General features: G+C 37.7%; 1 protein-coding gene and 1 pseudogene across 1 annotated transcript; one reads left to right on the top strand and one right to left on the bottom strand.

The window, feature by feature from the left end:
- The first annotated feature begins 10,102 nt into the window (after positions 1-10,102).
- On the top strand, positions 10,103-10,771 carry LOC127193763 (activated RNA polymerase II transcriptional coactivator p15-like). The gene has a single exon (XM_051150992.1). The coding sequence runs from the start codon at positions 10,128-10,130 to the stop codon at positions 10,515-10,517; it is 390 nt and encodes a 129-aa protein (XP_051006949.1). The 5' UTR covers positions 10,103-10,127; the 3' UTR covers positions 10,518-10,771.
- Positions 10,772-16,354: 5,583 nt separating this feature from the next.
- Positions 16,355-20,835, bottom strand: LOC127193586 (DNA-directed RNA polymerase II subunit GRINL1A-like; annotated as a pseudogene).
- Between the last annotated feature and the right edge of the window lie 239 nt (positions 20,836-21,074).

Below are 21,074 nucleotides of genomic sequence, written 5' to 3'. Positions count from 1 at the left end.
TATTTTTGCTAGAGAGTCTCACTCAGGAAACAAGCCACTCCTAAGAATAGGTCTGAGGAAACAATCTACTCCTAAGGGTAGGTCTGATGCCCAGCAACAACACCCAGCAAAAAAGAAAAACAAAACAAGCAAACAAACAAACAAAAAAACCACATTGAATGCCCTCTGGCATACTTGGAGTTTCTTTGTCTCATAATGTGGAGTCAAGGCATTCTTTTATTTTTTAACCTTACATGCCCACTGCATATAAATTATGGCTTCTACATTGGTATTTTTATGGGATTCTTGCATGTGTGTATCTCTGCATCTATATTTTACTTTTGCTTTATCTTTTGGAATCTTCCTTTTTGTTTATTTTGTCCTGTTATAACTTGTTTTGTTTTTGTTTTATCTTATTTTATTATTATTCCTTAGATGTCTGTTTGTTTCCTAAAAAGAAACAGGATGTAGATGGGAACAAAAGTGGGGAGGAGAGCTGGAATAAGTATGGGGAGAAGAAAGGGTAATCAAGATATAGTATAGGAAAAAATATTTTTAATAGATATTTAAAAGGAAATAAGTTTTCATAAGTTGCTTTCTTTTGATTTCTTTATAATTAGTGTATGTGTTCATATGAAATGTATGTGTGCTGATATGCATACCACTGTGTGTGTGTGTGTGTGTGTGTGTGTGTGTGTGTGTGTGTGTGTGTGTTGGAGAGAGAGAGAGAGAGAGAGAGAGAGAGAGAGAGAGAGAGAGAGAGACAGAGAGACAGAGAGACAGAGAGACAGAGACAGAGACAGAGAGACAGAGAGAAGAGGGAAGACTGCCAGTCCAGGTCCACTTCTTCTCTGGGAGTGATAAATGTAGGTGAGAAACAGCCATCTCCAAGACAGTTTTCAGTGAAATAGTTCTCCTTTATTCAGTGTTATAAGGGCCAGATAAACCTTGGGGAAGTGGTTAGGCATTTTCCAGGAGAGTGTACATTGTCATCTCTGGCTCAGGTGCTACCAATGCTACATTTGGAGAGCAATTCCAGGTCCTAGCTGGACATGTGCTTTTGAAGAAGTAGAAAGTTTTAACCTGAAACGTGGCCACCAGACTATGTGACTACCTCAAGGGTGGCACAAGTGTGGGTTGTAAGTCTGTACTAGGACATGATGAAGGCCCAGAACAGGAAGGGGGTGGTCTTTAATACTTTCTGTCTCAAGGTGATACTTTTGGGGTTTGGACACATCTTGGCCTTAAACTGCTCTGGGTTGACTCCTGCATCATATGGTTCATGTGCCCCACAGAAGACAAATTTGTACATTTCATTTTCTCTTTATGTGATTATGTGTGATCAGGAGAATGATCGCAATTTGTCAGGCTCATAATGCAATGCTTTGCTCAAAGAACAATCTTATGGACATGCCCAGGATTGTTTTTCATATACCTTTTGACATTTAAAGAAGTGCTAGGAGATGAGAGCTAGAAAAATACATGCATGGAATTATTTCAAGAGTAAAATGATGTTAGAACACTTTGACCTCAATGATTTTGAATGAATGCAAACAACTTAAAAAAGGGTCTATTCCTAGTGTAATGGTCAAAATTAAATGCAGGGTCCATGACTACAATTTATGAAAAGTTTCATGTTTTAGATGTAAATATTAGTGTATTTATGATGTCACTTTATATTGTGAAGCTATAAAATTAGAAGTATTAACTTGCTAATGTTAACAAAATAAAATATTGATATTTGAAATACTGTGAGCATGTATAGGTAATAAAAGGAAAAAGAATTCCTTTATAACTTCTTTACCTGGCAAGAGCTATGAAGAAAGCATAGGAGAAGGAGTGACAAGTTCTGGGATTAAGTCACCAACAATCCAACCTAGTAAGGTATCCTTAAGACAAAGTTCCTATTGTTGTTCAACTGCCCCTTCCTATTAGATAACTTGTCGTTAAACATGGAGAGAATAAGAGCCATCTCCAGTCATCTCGAGTCATAATCTAAATTTCCTTTATGTTGCTTTCCTCTAGTTTCACTTCTTCAATTCTGATAACCATGCCTGTTTACAGTAGTTCATTCAGCTTTCTTTATGTTTATGAGAAAAAGAAACAAACCCATATTTGAGTATACTTTTGACTTAGGTTGATATTTACTGAACCTCATAATTATTTTAAAGTCTAAAACTGGATTTATATTGGATCATAATAATACATTTAAAGGTCTCTGTAATATTCTTCTAGCCCATGAACTGAACGGTTCTTCTCTTAATTCTGCACTGTTAATTTCATTGCAGTGATTAATAAACCTTGTCACTGCACATTTATAAACCTGCTATTTTCAGGGATGCATTTATTGCCTGCCTTTTTTCAAACTGCCATTTCATGTGAGCAGTTTAACAAATGTTAAATTTCAGAGACAGATAATAGATAATTACAAACATTTAAATGATGAATGTTAATTTGATTCTAATAAATGTCAGGTAAATTAAGGTCATGTCTATAGAAGACAGTGATTCTAAAGCAAATTTCATTATTAGATAATAAATATGTCTCTACTCTTACAACCTACCACTATTACAGTCTCCTCAGAATTCAGTACGGCATTTAAATAAGTGTTATGTATAACTATATAGTTCAAACAACTCAGTAACATAGACTTGAAAAACACATTAATTGAAATACCATAACAGTGTACTCTGGTGCCTCATATTTGACCACGTCCCCTGTATGGAGAGACCTGGTAGCACTCAGAGGAAGGATAGCAGGCTACCAAGAAGAGACTTGATACCCTATGAACATATAAAGGGGGAGGGAGTCCCCCTCAGTCACAGTCATAGGGGAGGGGAATAAGGCAAAAATGGAAGGGAGGGAGAAATGGTAGGATTCAAGAGATGGGATAACCATTGAGATATAATATGAATAAATTAATAAAATAAAATAAAATAAAAAAGAAATACCATAACAGGACAAAAATATTGACATAATATTTTTGTTCTTTAATAATATTAAATTAATTTATAAACATCACAATACTCCACAAAGGTAAAGAAATATTAGTTGTCCACTTTACAAACAAGTAGTATTTGTGTCCAGATCAATAGTTGTACAATGTTCATTTGCAACTACGTTCAAGATAACCAATTTATTTAAAAGACATAGATGAAGTAAACAAAATTTCTATACATCATGATGTATTCAGAAAACTAAGGTCTAAAACCTTATGAATCACAGATAATTACAAATATTTTTGAAAATGCTAAGAACATAATTGAAATTTTATTATATTCAATATTTTATCTGAATTCTTATATGACTAATGTTTTCAAAAAAATTAAAATATATAAAATCATGATTGAGAAGAATGTCAATCACACAATAATGAAGAAAACTAAATAGAAATAGAAGTTTTGAGAAAATGGGAAAGAACCAAAGCAGAAAGAGAAGGCATCAAGAAGAAGTGATATTCAAAAATGAACAATACATATGGAAGGAAATTGAATAGAGTGCTGTTTCTTAGTCAGTCAAGTGGTGGTTATTAGAAAATTTGTCCAATATTTTCCACTCAAGGTTTATAACATGCTTCCTGCAGTGTATACGCTTCCATACCCTAATAGTTAATTGAGATAACATTTATTAAGGATACTCATTAAGAACCTTTTTTATTTTTTATTTTTATTTTGTGTTGAAAACTTACCAGCTCAGAGAGGCAGAGAAAGCACCCAGCTGATCTTCCTTCTCATCTCTAGTCCTGATGGACAAGACCCAATAGGCTTACTGGCTCAGCTGCGAGGCAAGGAGGAAAAGGCAAAAACAAAAACAGAAACAAAAAACAAAAACAAACCAAAACAAACAAACAAAAACAACCAAACCAAACCAAGCAACAATAAAGGCTTGTTAGCTCAAAGCCCAAAAAACCAAAGGCCAGGAAACTGAGAACTAAAAAATCAGAGCCACACTAAAATCCCAAACTTGAGAAATGCCAAAGGAAAAAAAAAAAAAGAAAAAAAAAAAAAAAAAAAACTTTTACTTTTACAGGCTGTCTTAAACACACCTCAGCTCAATGTCCCTCCTGCTCTTGAATCTCTGTCAGCTGGATTCTTGCTCTGCTTCCTGATTTGGGGTTAACTTTATTAGATCACATGTACAGATGGCTCTTGGTTATACTTGTTTGAAATGATGGCTGAACCTTACCTTAGTCATCTGTTTACAGTAAACAGAAAGTTCTTGGATTAATGTATGTTAGGGCTCAACCATGCCAAACAAATGACAGGTTTTTACAGTTTACAATCTCAGGGATCACAATGGGATCAAAGAGAGTGCTGCGATTAAAGGCATGGACCACTATGCCCAGGTAATTATTTCTTTTTTAATCCATAATAGACAATCCTTAACAAATCTTAGGTAGTGGTGAGAGATGGTTAAGCAGTCAGAGCACTTGCTTTTGCGGAATACCCAGGTTCAGTGCCCAGCATCCACATGTCAACTCACTGCCATCTGTGAGTGAGCCTTAAGTCAAATTAGAGAGTTGTTGGTTACCATCCAAACAACACATGTTTTCCATTATGGCAATTTAATGCATATCACGTCATGCTAGTAATTGTCCTAGTTCATAAGTGTTTTACTTGGGTAATGTCTTCTGAAACCATGAAAGATAAACCACAGGAAAGAAGCTTGCAAGTCCGATGCATTTTGAATCATTTGAGTTCTATGTCCTAAGTGTTTGGTGTCTTCATAAATAGAGGCCCACCTTCAAATCCATGATAGGCAACCAAGAACTACATTGATGATTGGTATTGCTTTAGGGAGTCACTTTAAACTTTATGATCATCAGTTGGAATGGGGTTTCTTTAGCTTGATATTGCGAGTTTTGTTAAACTGTTTGTTCTTAATGGGGTACTGTAAAAAGTTTAACTTCCTTCAATATATCATGTATAATTTCTTGTAAATATAAAGTGACTCCTCCAGGCTTTACCGACCAATCTCAGTGTTATCAAGTCTTTGTTTCTTCTTTTTATTTTTAACAGTATTGACCTCCTTCCCACCAACCTATAGGGAACTCTATTTCTTTTTCTCCTATTTTCTACTTCATTAACTGTATCCTATTCTTCTTCTACTGATTCCAATCACAGATAGTCCCTAGTTTCTGTGGTCACTCCCTTTTGTAAACTTACACCTGAGGATTTGGAGATAGGAACTACACACAGTGCCATTTATTTTTCTGTGTCTGAGTTATGTCACTCAATATAACCATTTCTATATCTATTTATTCTAAATTTTCATGATTTCATTTTCTAAGGTGGAATAGCATTCATTGTGTACAAGTACCACATTTCATTATCTGTTCATCATTTGAAGGACATTATGATACTTTCCACTTCCTACACATTGTGAAAAGGACATCTATGAACGATGCTCAGCAGGTATTTGTGTTTGCATTGAGACATTTGGGCATATGCCAAAGAATGATATAACTGGATCAAGTACTAGATTTATTTTTAGTTCGTTTTAGGATTATCCATCTTGATTTTGGGGGCATCTGCACCAATTTGTATTTTCATTAAGAGTGAATGAGGGCTCCTATTTCTCTACAATTTCACCCATATTTGTTGTCTGTTGTTTTATTGGTATTAAACATACTGAATGGTGTGAGGGAAAATCTCCATACCATTTAAGTTGCAATTCTCTAATTACTAAAGATAATGAACACTTTTTGGTTATTTTTATCTGCTTTTTAATTCTTCTATGAGAATTCAGTGTTTATAACACTACACAAGTTGTCATTGGGTTGTTTTCTTGATTCATTTTTAAACATTTTGTGCATATTATGGAATTTAATCATCTGTCATATGTATATCTGGCAAAGATTCTTTCCCATTCTGTGGATTAATTCCTCAGTAAGCTGTTTGGTTCCTGTTTTATCTAATCCTTATGCTGAATGATAGATAGAGGTCTAATTTCATTCTTCTATATATGGATCCAGTTTTCCAGGGCTATATGAAGAAGACATTGTCTCTTCTCCAGTGAAAATATTTTACCTCTTTATCAATAACAGATTGCTGTAGTTACATGTACTCATGTTTGGGTCTTGTGTATTGTGACATTGGTTTATATGAGTGTTTTGTGTGAGAAACACATTTTTATTACTAAAATATTATAATATATCTTGAAGTATAGAATAGCAATCCATCAGTATTCCATTTGGTCAGGATCGCTCTGGATTTTTGGGGTTATATTTCATAATGTCTCAGTTTTAAAATTATTCCTTCTATTTCTATGAAGAACACTGTTTGTATTTTAAGTAGAATTGTATAACATATTTAACTATCTTTTGATACAATGATTTTTTTCAAAATATTAATACCATTGATCAATGAACAGAAGATGGCTTTCCATTTTCTAATGTCTTTATTAATCTAATTCAGAGATTTGAAGTTTTTATTGTGGTAATCAATTACTTTCTTGTTTAGGTTTAATCCTAAGTATTTAGTTGTTCTTGGTTCTATTGTAAATGGAATTCTGTTCATAGATGTGTGTGTGTGTGTGTGTGTGTGTGTGTGTGTGTGTGTGTGTGTGTGTGTGTACATTGGTGGTATACAGAGAAGTTTGTGAACTTTTTTCAACTGGATAGTTTTCTGGGACTGTTGGATCTTACAGGTGTCATATCATGTGCAATTAGGAGTAATTTCATATCTTTTCTTATTTGCATCTTTTTAACTTGCATCTCTGATTTCTCTAGCTTGTACTTCCTGTGCTGTATTTAAAAAGGAGAATAGTGGGCAGACATGTCTCACTGCTGATTTTAGTGGGATTGCTTCAGTTTTTTCCATTTTTGATAATGCCTACTGTGCATTTGTTATATTATTGGCTTTATTATTATGAGTTATTAATCCTTGAGCCTTACTCTTTCTAAACAATGTTGAATTTTGTCCCAGGGCTTTCTTTCATCTATTAAATTGATAAGAAGGTTTTTGTCTTTTAATTTATTTACATGATTTCTTATATTAGCTGACTTAGGTATGTGGAACCAACCCTGAATTTCTGAGATAAATCCATATAAAGAGTGAAAGATGATCTCTTCTCCTATGTGGTTTAATTCTGTTTCTAAGATATTATTGAGAATTTTTGCTTGCATGATGAGTAGATTTATATTTCTGTTTCTTGCTGTATCTTTACTTAATTTGAGCATTAGTTTAATACTGGCTTCATAGAAGGAATTGAGAATCATCATTCTCTTTCTATTTTGTAAGAAGTTAAGAAGTATTTCATGGAAACCCACAGTATGAATATGGTTTTTATTTCCTCAGTAAAGTTGTGTCTGTATTTCACCTGGATCACACAGACCTATATCTTTGAATGTGATCCCTTCTCAGAATAACCATGTTGCTGAGTTAAAATCCCTCTCCAACACAGGCCACTCCTGCCAGGGAAGCAGGTTGATTAACTATCGTTGTGCATCTCTTTTTTCTCTCCTCAAATACAGTCTCCTGGGCTCATTTATAGCTCTGTAGCAGACCACTAATGCTACCACTCTTCCTTCCCTGTCTCCATCTCCAGGAGATCACACAGATCTTCCCCTTTTACCTTCCTCCCTCCACTCATCACTTTAAGCCCCTAACACCATCAGATACTCTCTGGGATCCTGCAGGCCACTTTAGACAGGCAAGGGGGTAGGCTAACTGTTCTCTCCTTCCTCCCTTCTAAATCTAACCCATAGTCTCCTTTCCATGTCTGTCATAGACTACCAATGTGGACTCTTCTCACTCAGTTCCTCAATAAGCATATCCATGGGGAACACTCTGTTTTCTTCCTTCTTGTGGACCACCTAACCTCATCCTACCCAAACCCCATTCATAAGTGTCTGCTTACAATACCTAGAACCACATTTTACCAAAAACACCACAGTGGCCTTCAAGGCAACACACATACACCTCAAAAGAACCAGAGAGGGCAGCAGAAACAAAGGAATAAAGCACTCACCAAAAAGAAAACACCAGACATCAGCTCTTTCAATTACAGGTATTAACAATTACAGATGCCTAGCTGCCAGCCTAAAAATAAAATAACCACAAGTGTAATGTATCTTCAGTAGAGCCCAGCAAAGTGACTACAGTAGACTTTGAGAACCGGCGCATACCTGAACTATACAACAAGCAGCTTACAATAGCTTTTTTTTTCTATTCTTTTAAAAATATATTTTATTAATTTATTCATATCGCATCTTAGTTGTTATCCAATCCCTTGTACAATAGCTTTTTATCAACGTGATAGAGATCCATAAAGGGGAAACAAATAAATCCCTTAAACTGACTAAGAAAACACAAACATACAGTGGAAGAAAACTGGTAATACAATACAGTTCTTGAAAATGAAAATAAAATCAACAAAGAAAGCTCAAACTAGAGAAATATGAAAATAAAAAATATAGGAATTTAAACAGGACCTAAGAGGTAAGCCGCACCAACAGAATAAGAGACCAAAGAGACAATTGTGTTAAAACACAATTGAAGCAATGTATGCTTTAATCTAAGAAGATATCAAATATAGAATAAATCTTGCATAAAACATATAGGAAATCTGGGATAACCATGAGAAGATCAGAGTCTAAGACTAATAAGAATAGAAGAACAAGACACAAGAAATAATCATAATCAAAACTTTAAATATATAGAAAAAGGAAATAATGGCAAAAGCTGCAAGGGAAAAAGACCATAAAACATGGAATAACGGACTTATTAAAAAAAAAATACTTGATTTCTCATTGAAGATTCTAAAAGCCAGGAGGACAGATGTTTTACAAAGTGTATAAGACCACAGATGTCAGCTCATCAACCTGCTATACCCAGAAAAACATTCAATTATAAGAGATGAAGAAAATAAGACATTCCACGATAAAAACCACTCTAAATTCAGTGGAACCTGGGAGAATGGAGCCAATAAATGAGGTGAAGTAAGTTGTCATGCAATAGCCAATTATTCAGAGCACCAATTAATATTCTGGTGGTTAAGAAAAGTCATGTCAGTAAAGTTTTAAATCACAAGGACAAACCCCATATTGAGGACAAGCTACATGTGGCAGAAGACCTCACATAGCAATAGCAAAGTTTACAATAGATACATATTAGCAAATAACAAGCCAATTATACTGAATAACCTGATATAAACCCACTCTTATGCACTAAATTTGGCAGAAAAAAAAAAAAACACAGTCCGAAAAACACATTCTGAAAAAAACTGAGGTAAAAAGCACATCTTTGTTCTGTTGGTCTTCTTATGAAGCTCCTCTTCACTCTGGGTCATTCTTTCCTTCCCTCAACTCTCCCACTATGCTATCTGTGCTTTGCCCAATCTTTGGCTGTGTGTCCTAGGTCCTGCTTCCAAACTTTGCTAGGTGGAGCCTCTCAAAGGACAGCTATTCTAGTCTTCCATCTGCAAGCTTGTCATGTGTTGGCTCTCTCTCATGAGGTGGGTCTCAGGTTGGGCCAAGGATTGGTTGGACTTTCCCTCTATCTCTCCTCTATCTTTATCTCTGCACATCTTTTAGGTAGGGTAATGGCTCAATTTTCTTAATAATTATATTTTATTATTAATTTATCAAACAAGCATACCTCTCTTATAACCCAACTAGCATAAACCTGAGGAAAAGAATATTAAAGAACACAAAAATGAAACCTTATGGGTATCAGTTCCCAGGAACAACTCTCCTGGCATCGTCAGCAGGATTTCTTCTGCTAGAACCTGGAGCAACCAGAATCTGGAACCTGGAGCCTCTACCAAGGCTTGGAGCACCAGCCAAAGCACAGAGCCCTGAAGCCTTCACTGGAGCAGTTCTCTAGAGGATCATCTTGAAAGCCAGTGATGAACAGCCACTCAATCTCAAGTCTCCAAAGATGCCTCCCTCCTGTTTTTGACTCACATTTATATTCCCTCTCAGAATTTGTTCAAGGATGTTTTTCAGCTTGTAACAGCCAAGCTCCCCCACAAAGTGGATTGACTTCTAAGGGGATAAACATCACCTACTCTCTCACAAGTCTGTTCCTTATCCCATACTTGGGATCTAAACAAAAACCCAGATTATTTCTCCTTCACGGTAAATTTTTGTGTCAAGAGTCCGGAGCGAGCGAGGCTAGAGGCTGTTGGACGGCAGGAGCGAAGCAATGCCTAAATCAAAGGAACTTGTTTCTTCAAGCTTTTCAGGCAGTGATTCTGACAGCGAAGTTGAAAAAAAGTTAAAGAGGAAAAAGCAAATTGTTCCAGAAAAACCTGTGAAGAAGCAAATGCCTGGTGAGACTTCAAGAGCTCTGGCATCTTCCAAGCAGAGCAGCAGCAGCAGAGATGACAACATGTTTCAGATTGGGAAAATGAGATACGTCAGTGTACGGGACTTTAAAGGGAAAATTCTAATTGATACTAGAAAGTATTGGATGGCCTCGGAAGGTGAAATGAAACCAGGGAGAAAAGGTATTTCCTTAAACATGGAGCAGTGGAGCCAGCTGAAGGAACAGATCTCTGACATAGATGATGCAGTAAGAGAGCTTAAAATCTGAGCCATATCAAGCCTGTGCTGTTGTAGTTGTTTTAATCTGTCTTTTTACATTGGCTTTTGTTTTCTAAATGTTGTTTTCCAAGCTGTTGTATATTTGGATTGCAGAACAATTTGTAAGATGAATACTTTTTTTAAATGTGCATTGTTAAAATGTTCTAAGTGAAGCTAATTGTCAACTTTATTAAAGAGGATTGCTTTGTGCCCCCTACCTAGTGTAAAATAAAGTCAGATCATTACAATCTTTGAAATAAAAAATTTGTGTCAAAGTTATTGTGGGTGGGTTGGGGTTTCACCTTCCTTTACTAGGAGTCATGTCTAGTGAGAGGGTGGCTTCTTCAGTCACCATGACACACACTAATTGGGTCTCATCTAGAGTCACTCCTATATTCTCAATGGAGCCTACCCTGTTGTAAGTCTTCAGCTTGTCTCAGAAAATGTCCTTGCACAAAGTTTATCTTCTCTGCAAACCCTCTGTGCTCCTGCCACAGCTCTTCCAACACCTGCTTCTCACCCTTGTTTCCTTCTGTATTCCCTCTCCTATCCTGTGGGCTCAGGGTAGCCCATAGAGACTGAAGCAACAATGAAGGATGATGCACCCTATGGATCTTGGCCCCCTACACATATACATCATGATCAACTTGGTCTTCTTGTGGGTCCCCTAGTAAGGGGAGCAGGGGCTGGTTCTAACATGGACTCTGTTGCCTGCTTTTTGATTATTTCCCCCTTGGTTTAGTTGCCTTGCAAGACGACCATGGAAGAAGATATGCCCGGTTCTGATGCAACTTGAAGTGCTGGTGTGGTTAGTGGGGGGGGGGGGGTCCCTTTCCTGAAGGTAGGAGAGGGCGGAGGAGGGAGGGAGAGTAGGACTAGGAGGAGAGGAGAATGGGAACTATGATTAGGATGTATATTGAGCAACTAAATAAAATTAAAAGTTTTTTTAAAGTCTTTTTTTCTTATAGCTCTTTCATAAGGACTCAGTTTTCCTCACATGACTCCATTCTTAGACCGTGTTCTGTCATAAAACAGTATTATATTAGTATAAAGTCCTGTTGTGTGCTTGGAATGTGAACTTACATCCTCATGCTGATTCAGCAAATGCTTTACCAACTGAGGTGTTCTCCCTGCTCCCTTACATTTCAGAATAGCTGTTTTAATTGGTACATGATGATAAATCTGTGTTTTATTCCACTAGGCTTAAGAAAGTATGTTATTGATATATTTTGGATGGTATAAGTACATAATTTCTGTTATACAAGCCCCAGGAAAAAGGATTTACTGAGAAACAATTTTTTAACTATAATTTTCAAAATTACACAAATTGTATGAAAATTGGAGATGTTCCATGAATCTATGGGGCATTTATGTATAAACACTCAGGCATTTAACAGAAATACATGTTGTAATAACACATAATAACTATCACTATGCAATTTAGAGAGGAAGCAATTTGTGATGATTAAAAGTCACCAGGTAAGTGCATAAGTCACATTACAAAAAGGCAGCACTTACCTATCATGATTCATCTCCCTATGAATAAGTAAGAATAAACAAAATGGCAATATTTAATTTTTTGCTTCTATGCTTTTTTGTTATGAATAAATATCAATTTTAATTTTTAGTGGTGGGACTAGTAAGTGCATTGATGGTTTGAAGGAAAAGGACTATAAAATGAAATGATGTTATTCTCTAAAGGTAGCTTAGGAATACTTGCAATGTAATAAATTCAAAATGATATTTATATATGTTTAGTTTTAATTTTCAGTGAATTACTTTTAAGGGATAAACAAAGTGAATTTTGTTAAAGAAACATACCTACAGACACACACACACACACACACACACACACACACACACACAAAAGGATGAGGGAAATCCCTCTAACACATCATTAACATTATGATTACAGTGGATGTTTTCTTCATTTTTAAAATTATTTCCTCTTCTTTTGAGATTATAATTACATCATTTACCTTTTTCTGTTTCTCCTCTAAACACTCACGCATACTCATGCTTGCACTCTTTCAATTTTATGGTCTATCTTTTAATTAATTGTGTTACATAAATATATGGATATACATATATAAATATATTCTTAAATATTACCTGCTTGGGCTGTATAATGTGTATAAGGAAGACACTTTTAATCCAGGAAGACAGCTACTCTGGCAAGGGATCACAACTGAATACCTTGGTCTATGTGTTTCTGCTGGCATACAAACTCACCCTTAGTATACACCTTTATTCCCTCTAGCTACAATGCAAACATACCCTTATTATACATGTTCAATACTTCTGGGTGAAAGACACACCTTTAAGCCCTTTGGCTGGAATATAGACATGCTTCCCGCCCCCCCCCTATTTTTTTCATAAATTTATTTATTTACTTACTCTACATCCCAAACAATCTCCTCATCATTCCAATCCCACCCTCCTACCCTCTTCCCGGTTTCTTCCCTCTCCTTCTCAGGAAAAGGGAACCCCAACCTGTATCAGCCCACCCCATCATCAAATCATCAAGTCACATCAGGTCTCTTCCACTTAGTCCAGGCAAGGAAGGCCCAACAGGGGAAGTGACCCAAAAGCAGGCCACAGAGTCCATGTTAGATCCACCCCCAACCCATTCCACTTGTCAGGGGACCCAAATGAACACCAAGCTGCCCATTGGTTACATATGTGTGGGGGCCTAGTCCTAGACCGTGCACGCTCTTTTGGTTGTTGTTTCAGTCTCTGTAAGCCCCCATGGGCCTAGGTTAGTAGGTCTTTTGTGGAATTATTTTCCCCTCTATGTCTTTCTATTTTTCCCCTGATACTTCTGCCAGACTACCCATGCTACCACTGATGTTTGGCTCTGAGTCTTTGAATCTGTTTTGTTGGACCCTGGCCCAAAATGTTGGACCCTGAGAGTCCAATTCGGGAAGGAGATTGCCGCAAGAGACTACTCAAGTCACACCAGCTGAGAGGTATAGGTAAAATTTATTACTGACACACCAGAAGTCCCAATTGTTGATGTGTCAGGGTCCTTCAGCACTCGGGAGGCGAAAGACCCTGAGTAGTTATTACAGGCTAGTTTTAAAGGCAAAAACCACAAGGCAGGTGGGGTTGCTTATCACTGGAAACCATATGGACATTAGGACATCTGGCCTGGGGGAACCTCTTGTGAGGACATCTGATACCTGCAAATTTGCATGTAACTATTCTGAGAATTAGGGTGGAACTCTTGAGGTTAGCAGTTCTGAGAACTGGGAGAAGCCTCTGGGGTCAGAAGTTTAGGTTTTCAGGCCACTGGGCAAGCAAACAAGCATCTTACATTTTATAATTTTACAGTTTCTGAGTTTCAATCCACTGCTGTGTAAAGCCTCTCAGAGGACAGTTATGCTAATAGTGTCAGTGGTTGGTTCTCTCCCATGAGGTGGGTATCAACTTTATTCCCAAATAAAGACTTTTAATTGAGGGACAAAGTAATGAATCAGAAAGATTTGAAAGCATAAGTTAGAGAAAGGATATACTCAACAATCACTAGAGACAGGCTATGTAAAAGCAATGCAGAAAGGGTGGGGTTAGATAGGCATTGTGATACACTCCTAAGGAAGCAGAAGCAGGTATTTTTCTGTGAGTTCATGGGCAGCGTGATCTATAAAGCAAGTCCAGGTGATCCAAGGCAACAAAGAGAAACCATGTCTCTCCCTAAAACAAACACACAGAGAGAATTTGGAAGTACAGTACAGTGGAGAAGAGTACAATAGAGGAATAGAGTAGTATTTATGCAACCAATAGAGGACAGCTTAGTGTAGTTTGGTTCAGTTCTGTAGAGGCAGATTGGTGCAGTTCAATTAATGAAATTCAGAGGCAGTTTTTCCAAGTAGAGTAGTTCAGTGAGAGGAGGAGAAAAACCCATTTGAATCAGTCAGCTTGGAAAGGAATAGGTTTTTGTTTTGTTTTGGTTTGGTTTGGTTTGTTTATTTTTGTTTCTTTCTCTGATTGGTATTTTCTTTCTCCTTTACAAGTTCCATAAAATAGACAAAGGACTTTTTTGATAACATATTGTTATCTTTGCTGAATGATCATATAATCATTTTAAACAACACAAATGTGTACGTACATGAGACTGAGGTTTCTGCAGCCTATAAACTCCTGTTTGGGTTTAAAAAGGAAAAAAAAGCAATATACTGACAATGCAACTATAACTCTTAGAAAAACACCAGTTTCCTTACCAAACCTAACCATCCAGTACATGGACCTGTCATTGAAGACAGCAATGAGCTCAAGCCATGGGAAGCCAAGAGCAGCTCACCACTGTGGGGACCCATGACAAATTCTGCCATGTCAGAAATCCTGTGCTTAGGCTGTATGCTGTGATCTTTGAGTTGCTGACCTTAACCTCACCAGGAGGTCTTGTGTTCTAGGCCATCCTTGGACTATTTACCTTTGAAAGAAGTAGAGAAGTCTCAACTTGGAACCACCCAGAGGATCTAGGAAGTTCTTACAAGAAACTACTCAGAGAACTAGGAAGTTCTATAGGGAGCGATTTAGGCTATTGCATTCTTGCCCGGGGGCTAGGGTGAATGAAATAAGAATAGATCCTATTGACCTTGCCCTATATATATGTTCCTGCTAGTCGGCAATAAAGTGAATCTTGATCAGAAATTTCCTAACTTGATTCATTATTTCTTGCATCTCTGTATCCTACATTCAATCCCCACTCCCTTTTTCAGGTGAACCCTGATTCGATTTTTCCCATGCCTGGGACCCGACACACCCTACCAGTGCAGACTGTGCCCTATACAGCACCTCTTCAAAGGACTCCTTATTCTCATCTCAGGAAGACAGCCATCATCCCAGGACAGGAGCAGCAAATATACCCTTTTTGTAACATTTCTGAGTGTTCACACCCAGCACCTCAGGTATTCCATGCAACCATGTGTACCACGCTTTAGTCTGCTCCCTTCATCTCAAGAGAGGGAAACAGGTCTTCCTCATTGATGGTAGGTGCCTGGGATAACAAAGTGTTTTACCAGAAGGGATGTAAACAATGCTACTTAATAGGAATAAGAATAAGGAAAAAGCAGTTATCCTAAAGAAAAACTGTGTTCTACTGCACTAAACTATCAGACCAATGTGGAAAGACTGCAGGCTTTGTCCCAGGTGAAAGCTGTCTTGGCAGGCTTTGCCGCAGTCTTTGCCCTATGGAAATACCACAGATACCCAACTGAGACTGACACTGGGATAGACTGAGAGGAGCCATCCTGTATCTGGAATTCAGGAAACAGACCAAGGACTCCAGCCTGGTCATTGTGTTTCTAGTCGAACATCTATGGAGGAGGGAGTCAGAGGAGTGACCAGCCATTGCGACCCCTAGAGAGAGAGATGCAGGCAGAGAGGAGAGGGGAAGGCTGCAGGTTCAGACCTTGAGGGTAGGGTTTGTATGGGAGAGGATCAGTGTGCAGGCCTGGAGACACCTAGGGATCTGTCCTGTGGAATTGATACTCAGAAGGTTTATTCTTGTCTCCCTTTAACCTTTTCCCCCTCCTGTATAGGATAGCTGGGTTGTATAATAAAGTCTAATTGTTAGGTAACAGAGCCAGCAGATCAATGCACAAAATACTGCAAACATGTAATACAATACAGTCAAACACAATGTTCAAATATTCAATCATTCAAGTTTGTGAAGATCATCCTCTGAACGACAAACTGGGTTCTTACTCTATACCGACTTTTGTGTAACTTTAAAAAACATTGTCCCTCAAGATGGTCTGACACTGATCTTGATACTTGTTAAGAAGTTGATATGAGACAGTAACAGTTCATCAGTCAGCTTTCCAGATCTCCCAGCGCTTAACTTCAACATTCATCCAAGGACCAGGACTGGGAATCATTTTCATCCCTCACTTCTTGGTATCTCCCTGAAGACCCTTCTGGATTGTAGCTCTGCATTTTAATATTCAGTCTCTAGGCTAGTTTCTTTGCTGGGATCTTTGCCTGCATCTCCTTGTAATTTGGCTTCTGCTCCTTCTGCAGGGCCAGTCACTCTTCTATAGAGAATAGCTGTATAGGCAGGTGGTGAGCAGAAGTAGACGCGCTGCTGTGACGTCATTAATATGCTGCCTAGCCCTGTGTCGTTGCTCCTCTTTTGAGGAAGCAGAAGACTTGCCCCTCTGTCAATGACTTGGTGAGTCACTCTGTTGTGTGTATAACACATTGGTCTTAAACTTATGAGGGGGGCACTGAGTTTCTGGCTCGTATTTTTAGCAATTCCATGCAAGGAGGCTTCTTAGGGTCTTGCTCTGGTGCCCTGGAAGGTTGTCATTGCTAGTGTTGTCATCTGAGGGTTCAGTCCGGTCTGAGGTTGTGATCTTTTGCAATTTAGTGATAAACATAGTGTCAGTGCTGCTGGAAATATCTTCCACTTGACTTGAAATAGGGCACTAGGGAAGATGTTGGTTCACTTCAGATGAGGGTGCCCTTGCTCTGCTGCTGAGAGCTGTGCCTGCGTTCACTGGACAGCCAACCTCCAAAGTCTCCTCATGCCCTCTGTGAATGGTATGTGCAGGTCCCGGTGTGTCTGAGCTTGATTTAGAGGATGTAATGTCTACAGAGGAACATTCAGGAATTAATGACGAAGTATCAAGCATCAGGTCAGAATTCTGGGCCTCTTCTACGTCAGCATTAACTCTTATGGTTGCTTTTTTGTCTTAGCTTACAGTCTACACTAACAGGGCTAAACAGTTCACTTCTCCCTCCACTTTTTCACATTCTACAATGGCAGCTTTCAATTTAGCAATGGTGTCTGAGTTTGTTTTGTTTTTACCTTTGTTGAGCAATTTGCAAGTGAATTTTTCATTGTACAAAAGTCTCTCTTGGTGCCTCAACCTCTTCCTCAGCTCTGCTGAACTCACCTGCCCCAGGTCCTCAGGAGCTGGGAATTCGAAGCCACCAGGCGGCAAGTACCTTGTACACAGGCTGTGGCTGACCTGGCGTGGTGGGCAGGGTTCCCTGGCGGGGTTGAATGCGGGCACAGGCCCCGCGATGGTGGGGACTCTGGCGTAGAGGCAGGAGATGCCGTTTTTGGAAAGGAGTTTTGAGACAGAACAGCTGAGTTTAATAGCCAGTCAGAGTTCAGAAAGAAATAGAAAGGGTGAGCATATTCATCTATAAGTCTGGCTGGTTGGTTCAACACAGGTGTTCAGGCTTAAAAATCCTCTCCAGCTGACTGATTCGAACTGGCTTCTGACTGAATTGCTCTGCTTGAAAAAACTGCCTCAGAGCTCCATGAACTGAACTGTACTGACTGCACATACTGAAGGTAATGAAAAGAACTGCACAAATTCAACTGAGCTCAACTGCATTCAACTGAACTATACCTAATTCAACTCCTTCCTCTCTCTCTCTCTCTCTCTCTCTCTCTCTCTCTCTCTCTCTCTCTCTCTCTCTCTCTCTCTCTCTCTCTCTGCACTGCTCTTAAGTATCCTCTCCTTTCTGTCCTGTTTTTGTGAGAATTGGCCATATCCTGTCTCTGACTCATTCTGTCAAATCTTTCTCTGCTCACAATTAGCCTTCAAACCTGGCCACTACCTTCCATAAATTAACCTAACCTTCATTGTTTGGAATTAAAGGTGTGTGCTAAGGGTATGTCTGTATTCCAGCTAGATCACACAGACTTTGAAGGATTGGGAATTTGATCCCTTGCCAGAGCAACCATCTTGCTAGATTAAAATTCCTCTTCAGATTTCTTCTTTCTGTTTAAGCTAAAAATTGTGCACAGTTTAACTATTAAAACAGGAAGAATTATCAGTCCCATAAATTTAGCAATCTGAATGCCCTCATGAAGATCCATTAATAGGTTAATCTTTCATAACAGCAATGTTGTTCATCTGTCCTTCAGCAAATGTCCATTTCAGCATCATGGTTTTCCAGTCTGCCAGTCTGATGAACAATTTGTCTTTTTCAGCCAGTTTGTTGAGCTGTCCACATGCGGTGGGAGGGGGGAATCAGGTTTCTGCATTGTCCTTCATTAGTGCCTTTCATGTGGAAGCTTCTGTTACACAGATTGGATCCTTATTAATTTTTATGGAACCCATAATCTTTCATCACCTCCAGAAATATAAACAAAACCTGTTCCCCAATCTAACACATTCCTTTTCTTCCATTCTTATGTTAAAATATCTTTAAAGTATACAGCTTGACATAATTCAGGATTTTTTTTCCCAACAATTCAATGTCTTTCAGCAAATCTTATTCTCCCTTTATGTATGTGAAGGTACAATTAGGTTGTTATGAAGCCACACATATCAAGTGATATAAGACTTTTTTACTTTTATTTTTTTTCCATTTTTAACTTTTAAACTAAACAGTTAAGTACTCCTATTCCATGCCAGTCTCCATGCCAGGGAGCCAGGCTTCTAACCCATTTAAACATAGAAACAATCAAGCAATATTACATAAGATATCAATAGCAAAGTGTCAGCTAAAATAAGTGTCTTTTGTCTGAGATTAAAGAAAATTAATATGAGAACCACATTGTTATAGTAGATTTCTTTTCAAAGGTATTATAACTATACCTGCCATATAGGCTTTAATCTTCCTGTTTATCTTCTGGCCACACACATTTAATTTATCTTACACTTTGTTTTACTAACAATGCTCTCATCACTACAACCTGTGCCAATATCATCTGAAGGGGCCAATGTGGACTGCAAGATTCTAATTAGATTAGAGTTACCCCCAGAGTCCACCAAACCTTCCATATCAATACCGTTCAATTTAGTTTTAATTTTTGTCTTTGGTAATTGATAACAGCTTGCCAAAAACCTGTCTTCTAGTACTCACAAATCCTCCTGTTCTTTCAAGTGGAACTGTTTTGCCTTTGACATAGGGAAACAGTAAAGCTAAGCAATCTTGTAGCCTACTCTAAACTGCATATTTTTCTTCACATAAAGTATGATCCCAATCTCTCCCTGGAAGTCTTTGTCTACAACTCCTGGATGCAGTGAATCCTTGAGATATTAGGCTGCTTTTTCCCAAAACTAATCCTACTGTCTTTGGGGAGTAGAGGTCCATGACAACAATGTGTATTTTATAGCACTGAATTTTGGATGATAGTGTGAGATTTTTATTTATGGCTAAGTCCACGGCAGTGCTTCCTTCTGTAGCATGATTTAGATCTCCAATACCTACTTTAGTTTTCTGTACTTGTTCTATGGACTGATGACAGGAAATACCTGTCTTGTGTTTTCTGTTGCTGAAGTATGAACAACCCACCTTAGGGAGTTTCCCTTATTTAAGGAATTTTCTCAGAGAGAATTTTCCATTGGTAAGAGAATATCTCTTGTTGATCTGCACTCAAAAGTCCAATGACAAAACACTTAAGAATTTAACATTAATATAATTCCTGATTGTTTCATGGTTCTTCTTGCTGTATATAGTTTATTTTATATATGTGTAAAAATATAAATATAAATATGTAAAAAATGAAAAAGTTTTAAAAAGATATCATCAGTACAAACAAACAAACAAATCTATGTTTACTATTACAATGTCTACGAATTCTGGAAGGCTGAGGTTTTCTGGAGAAGTCTCTCAGAATGCCTTGCCTACAATAACTTTTCATTTGGCATTGTCTCTCACAATTAAAACAACAGGCATTTTGATATCTAGAACTATTGGCTGTAGCTTCTCAAAGTACATAGTCATTAGGGTCAATATCAGCAGTAATTCTGATCCATTCATATATGGGTTCTGATCAATATTTTAAAGGTCTGATAAATTTTTTACAATATTCAATTTTCTTTTTTAAAGTTACAGTTTCAATTAATACCTATCTCATATATGGATGTGATCTCTCAGGCTGACTAACATCTTACTCTTTTTCTTGGGTTAGTGATTCAGTGCTATAGTTCATTTTCATAGGGGAGGTTAATCAATGTAAAAAACCAGTGAAAGTCTCTTTGGAGTTTTACATAATCTTCATGAATGACATAGACGTTTTTCCTTGTTCCTCCACCTTAACCTAAGTTCTTAAATCTAATAAAGAACATTGGTGATAGTAGAGTCATCAAAGTACATCTGCTTTCATAAATCAGTATATGGATCTTCACCTAAGAATTAATCTTTCATAATTTTAACACCTTTAGACCTATTATAATTTTCTACAATTGCATCTCCTTCTCATTATCTTTCCTCAGTTTTATTAAAAGGTGGTGCCATTGGTTCAGTGTACTTTCTCCTTGATCCTCAATTTCATTAGGTATCATAGGTTCACAATTCAGTACTTCCCAGGATTTTGCTTCCTTTGTCTCTTGTCTGTCAAGCCATTGTACTACCATGGCTACTTATTCTTGTAGTGCAGATTATTTTTTCTTTTAAAGTTTTTTTTCTATCCTTTTTTGAGAGGAAATATATAAGGATTGCAATTGAAAGCAAGGAGGAGTCTGCTCCAGTTTTCATAGTTATAATACCATATTTTCAGACCATAAGACACACCTGACCATAAGACACACCCAGTTTTTAGAACAGTAAAACAAGAAAAACATGAATGGACTATAGGCACGCCCTAATTCCCATC

The sequence above is a fragment of the Acomys russatus genome, chromosome 9 (genome assembly GCF_903995435.1).
Source record: "Acomys russatus chromosome 9, mAcoRus1.1, whole genome shotgun sequence".
Lineage (NCBI taxonomy): Eukaryota > Metazoa > Chordata > Mammalia > Rodentia > Muridae > Acomys > Acomys russatus.
Note: the sequence above shows the minus strand (reverse complement) of the source record. Positions and strands in the feature narration are given on the sequence as shown.

Coding starts and splice junctions, on each gene's coding strand:
- LOC127193763 (XM_051150992.1), top strand. CDS start 10,128: ATGCCTAAATCAAAGGAACTTGTTTCTTCAAGCTTTTCAGGCAGTGAT.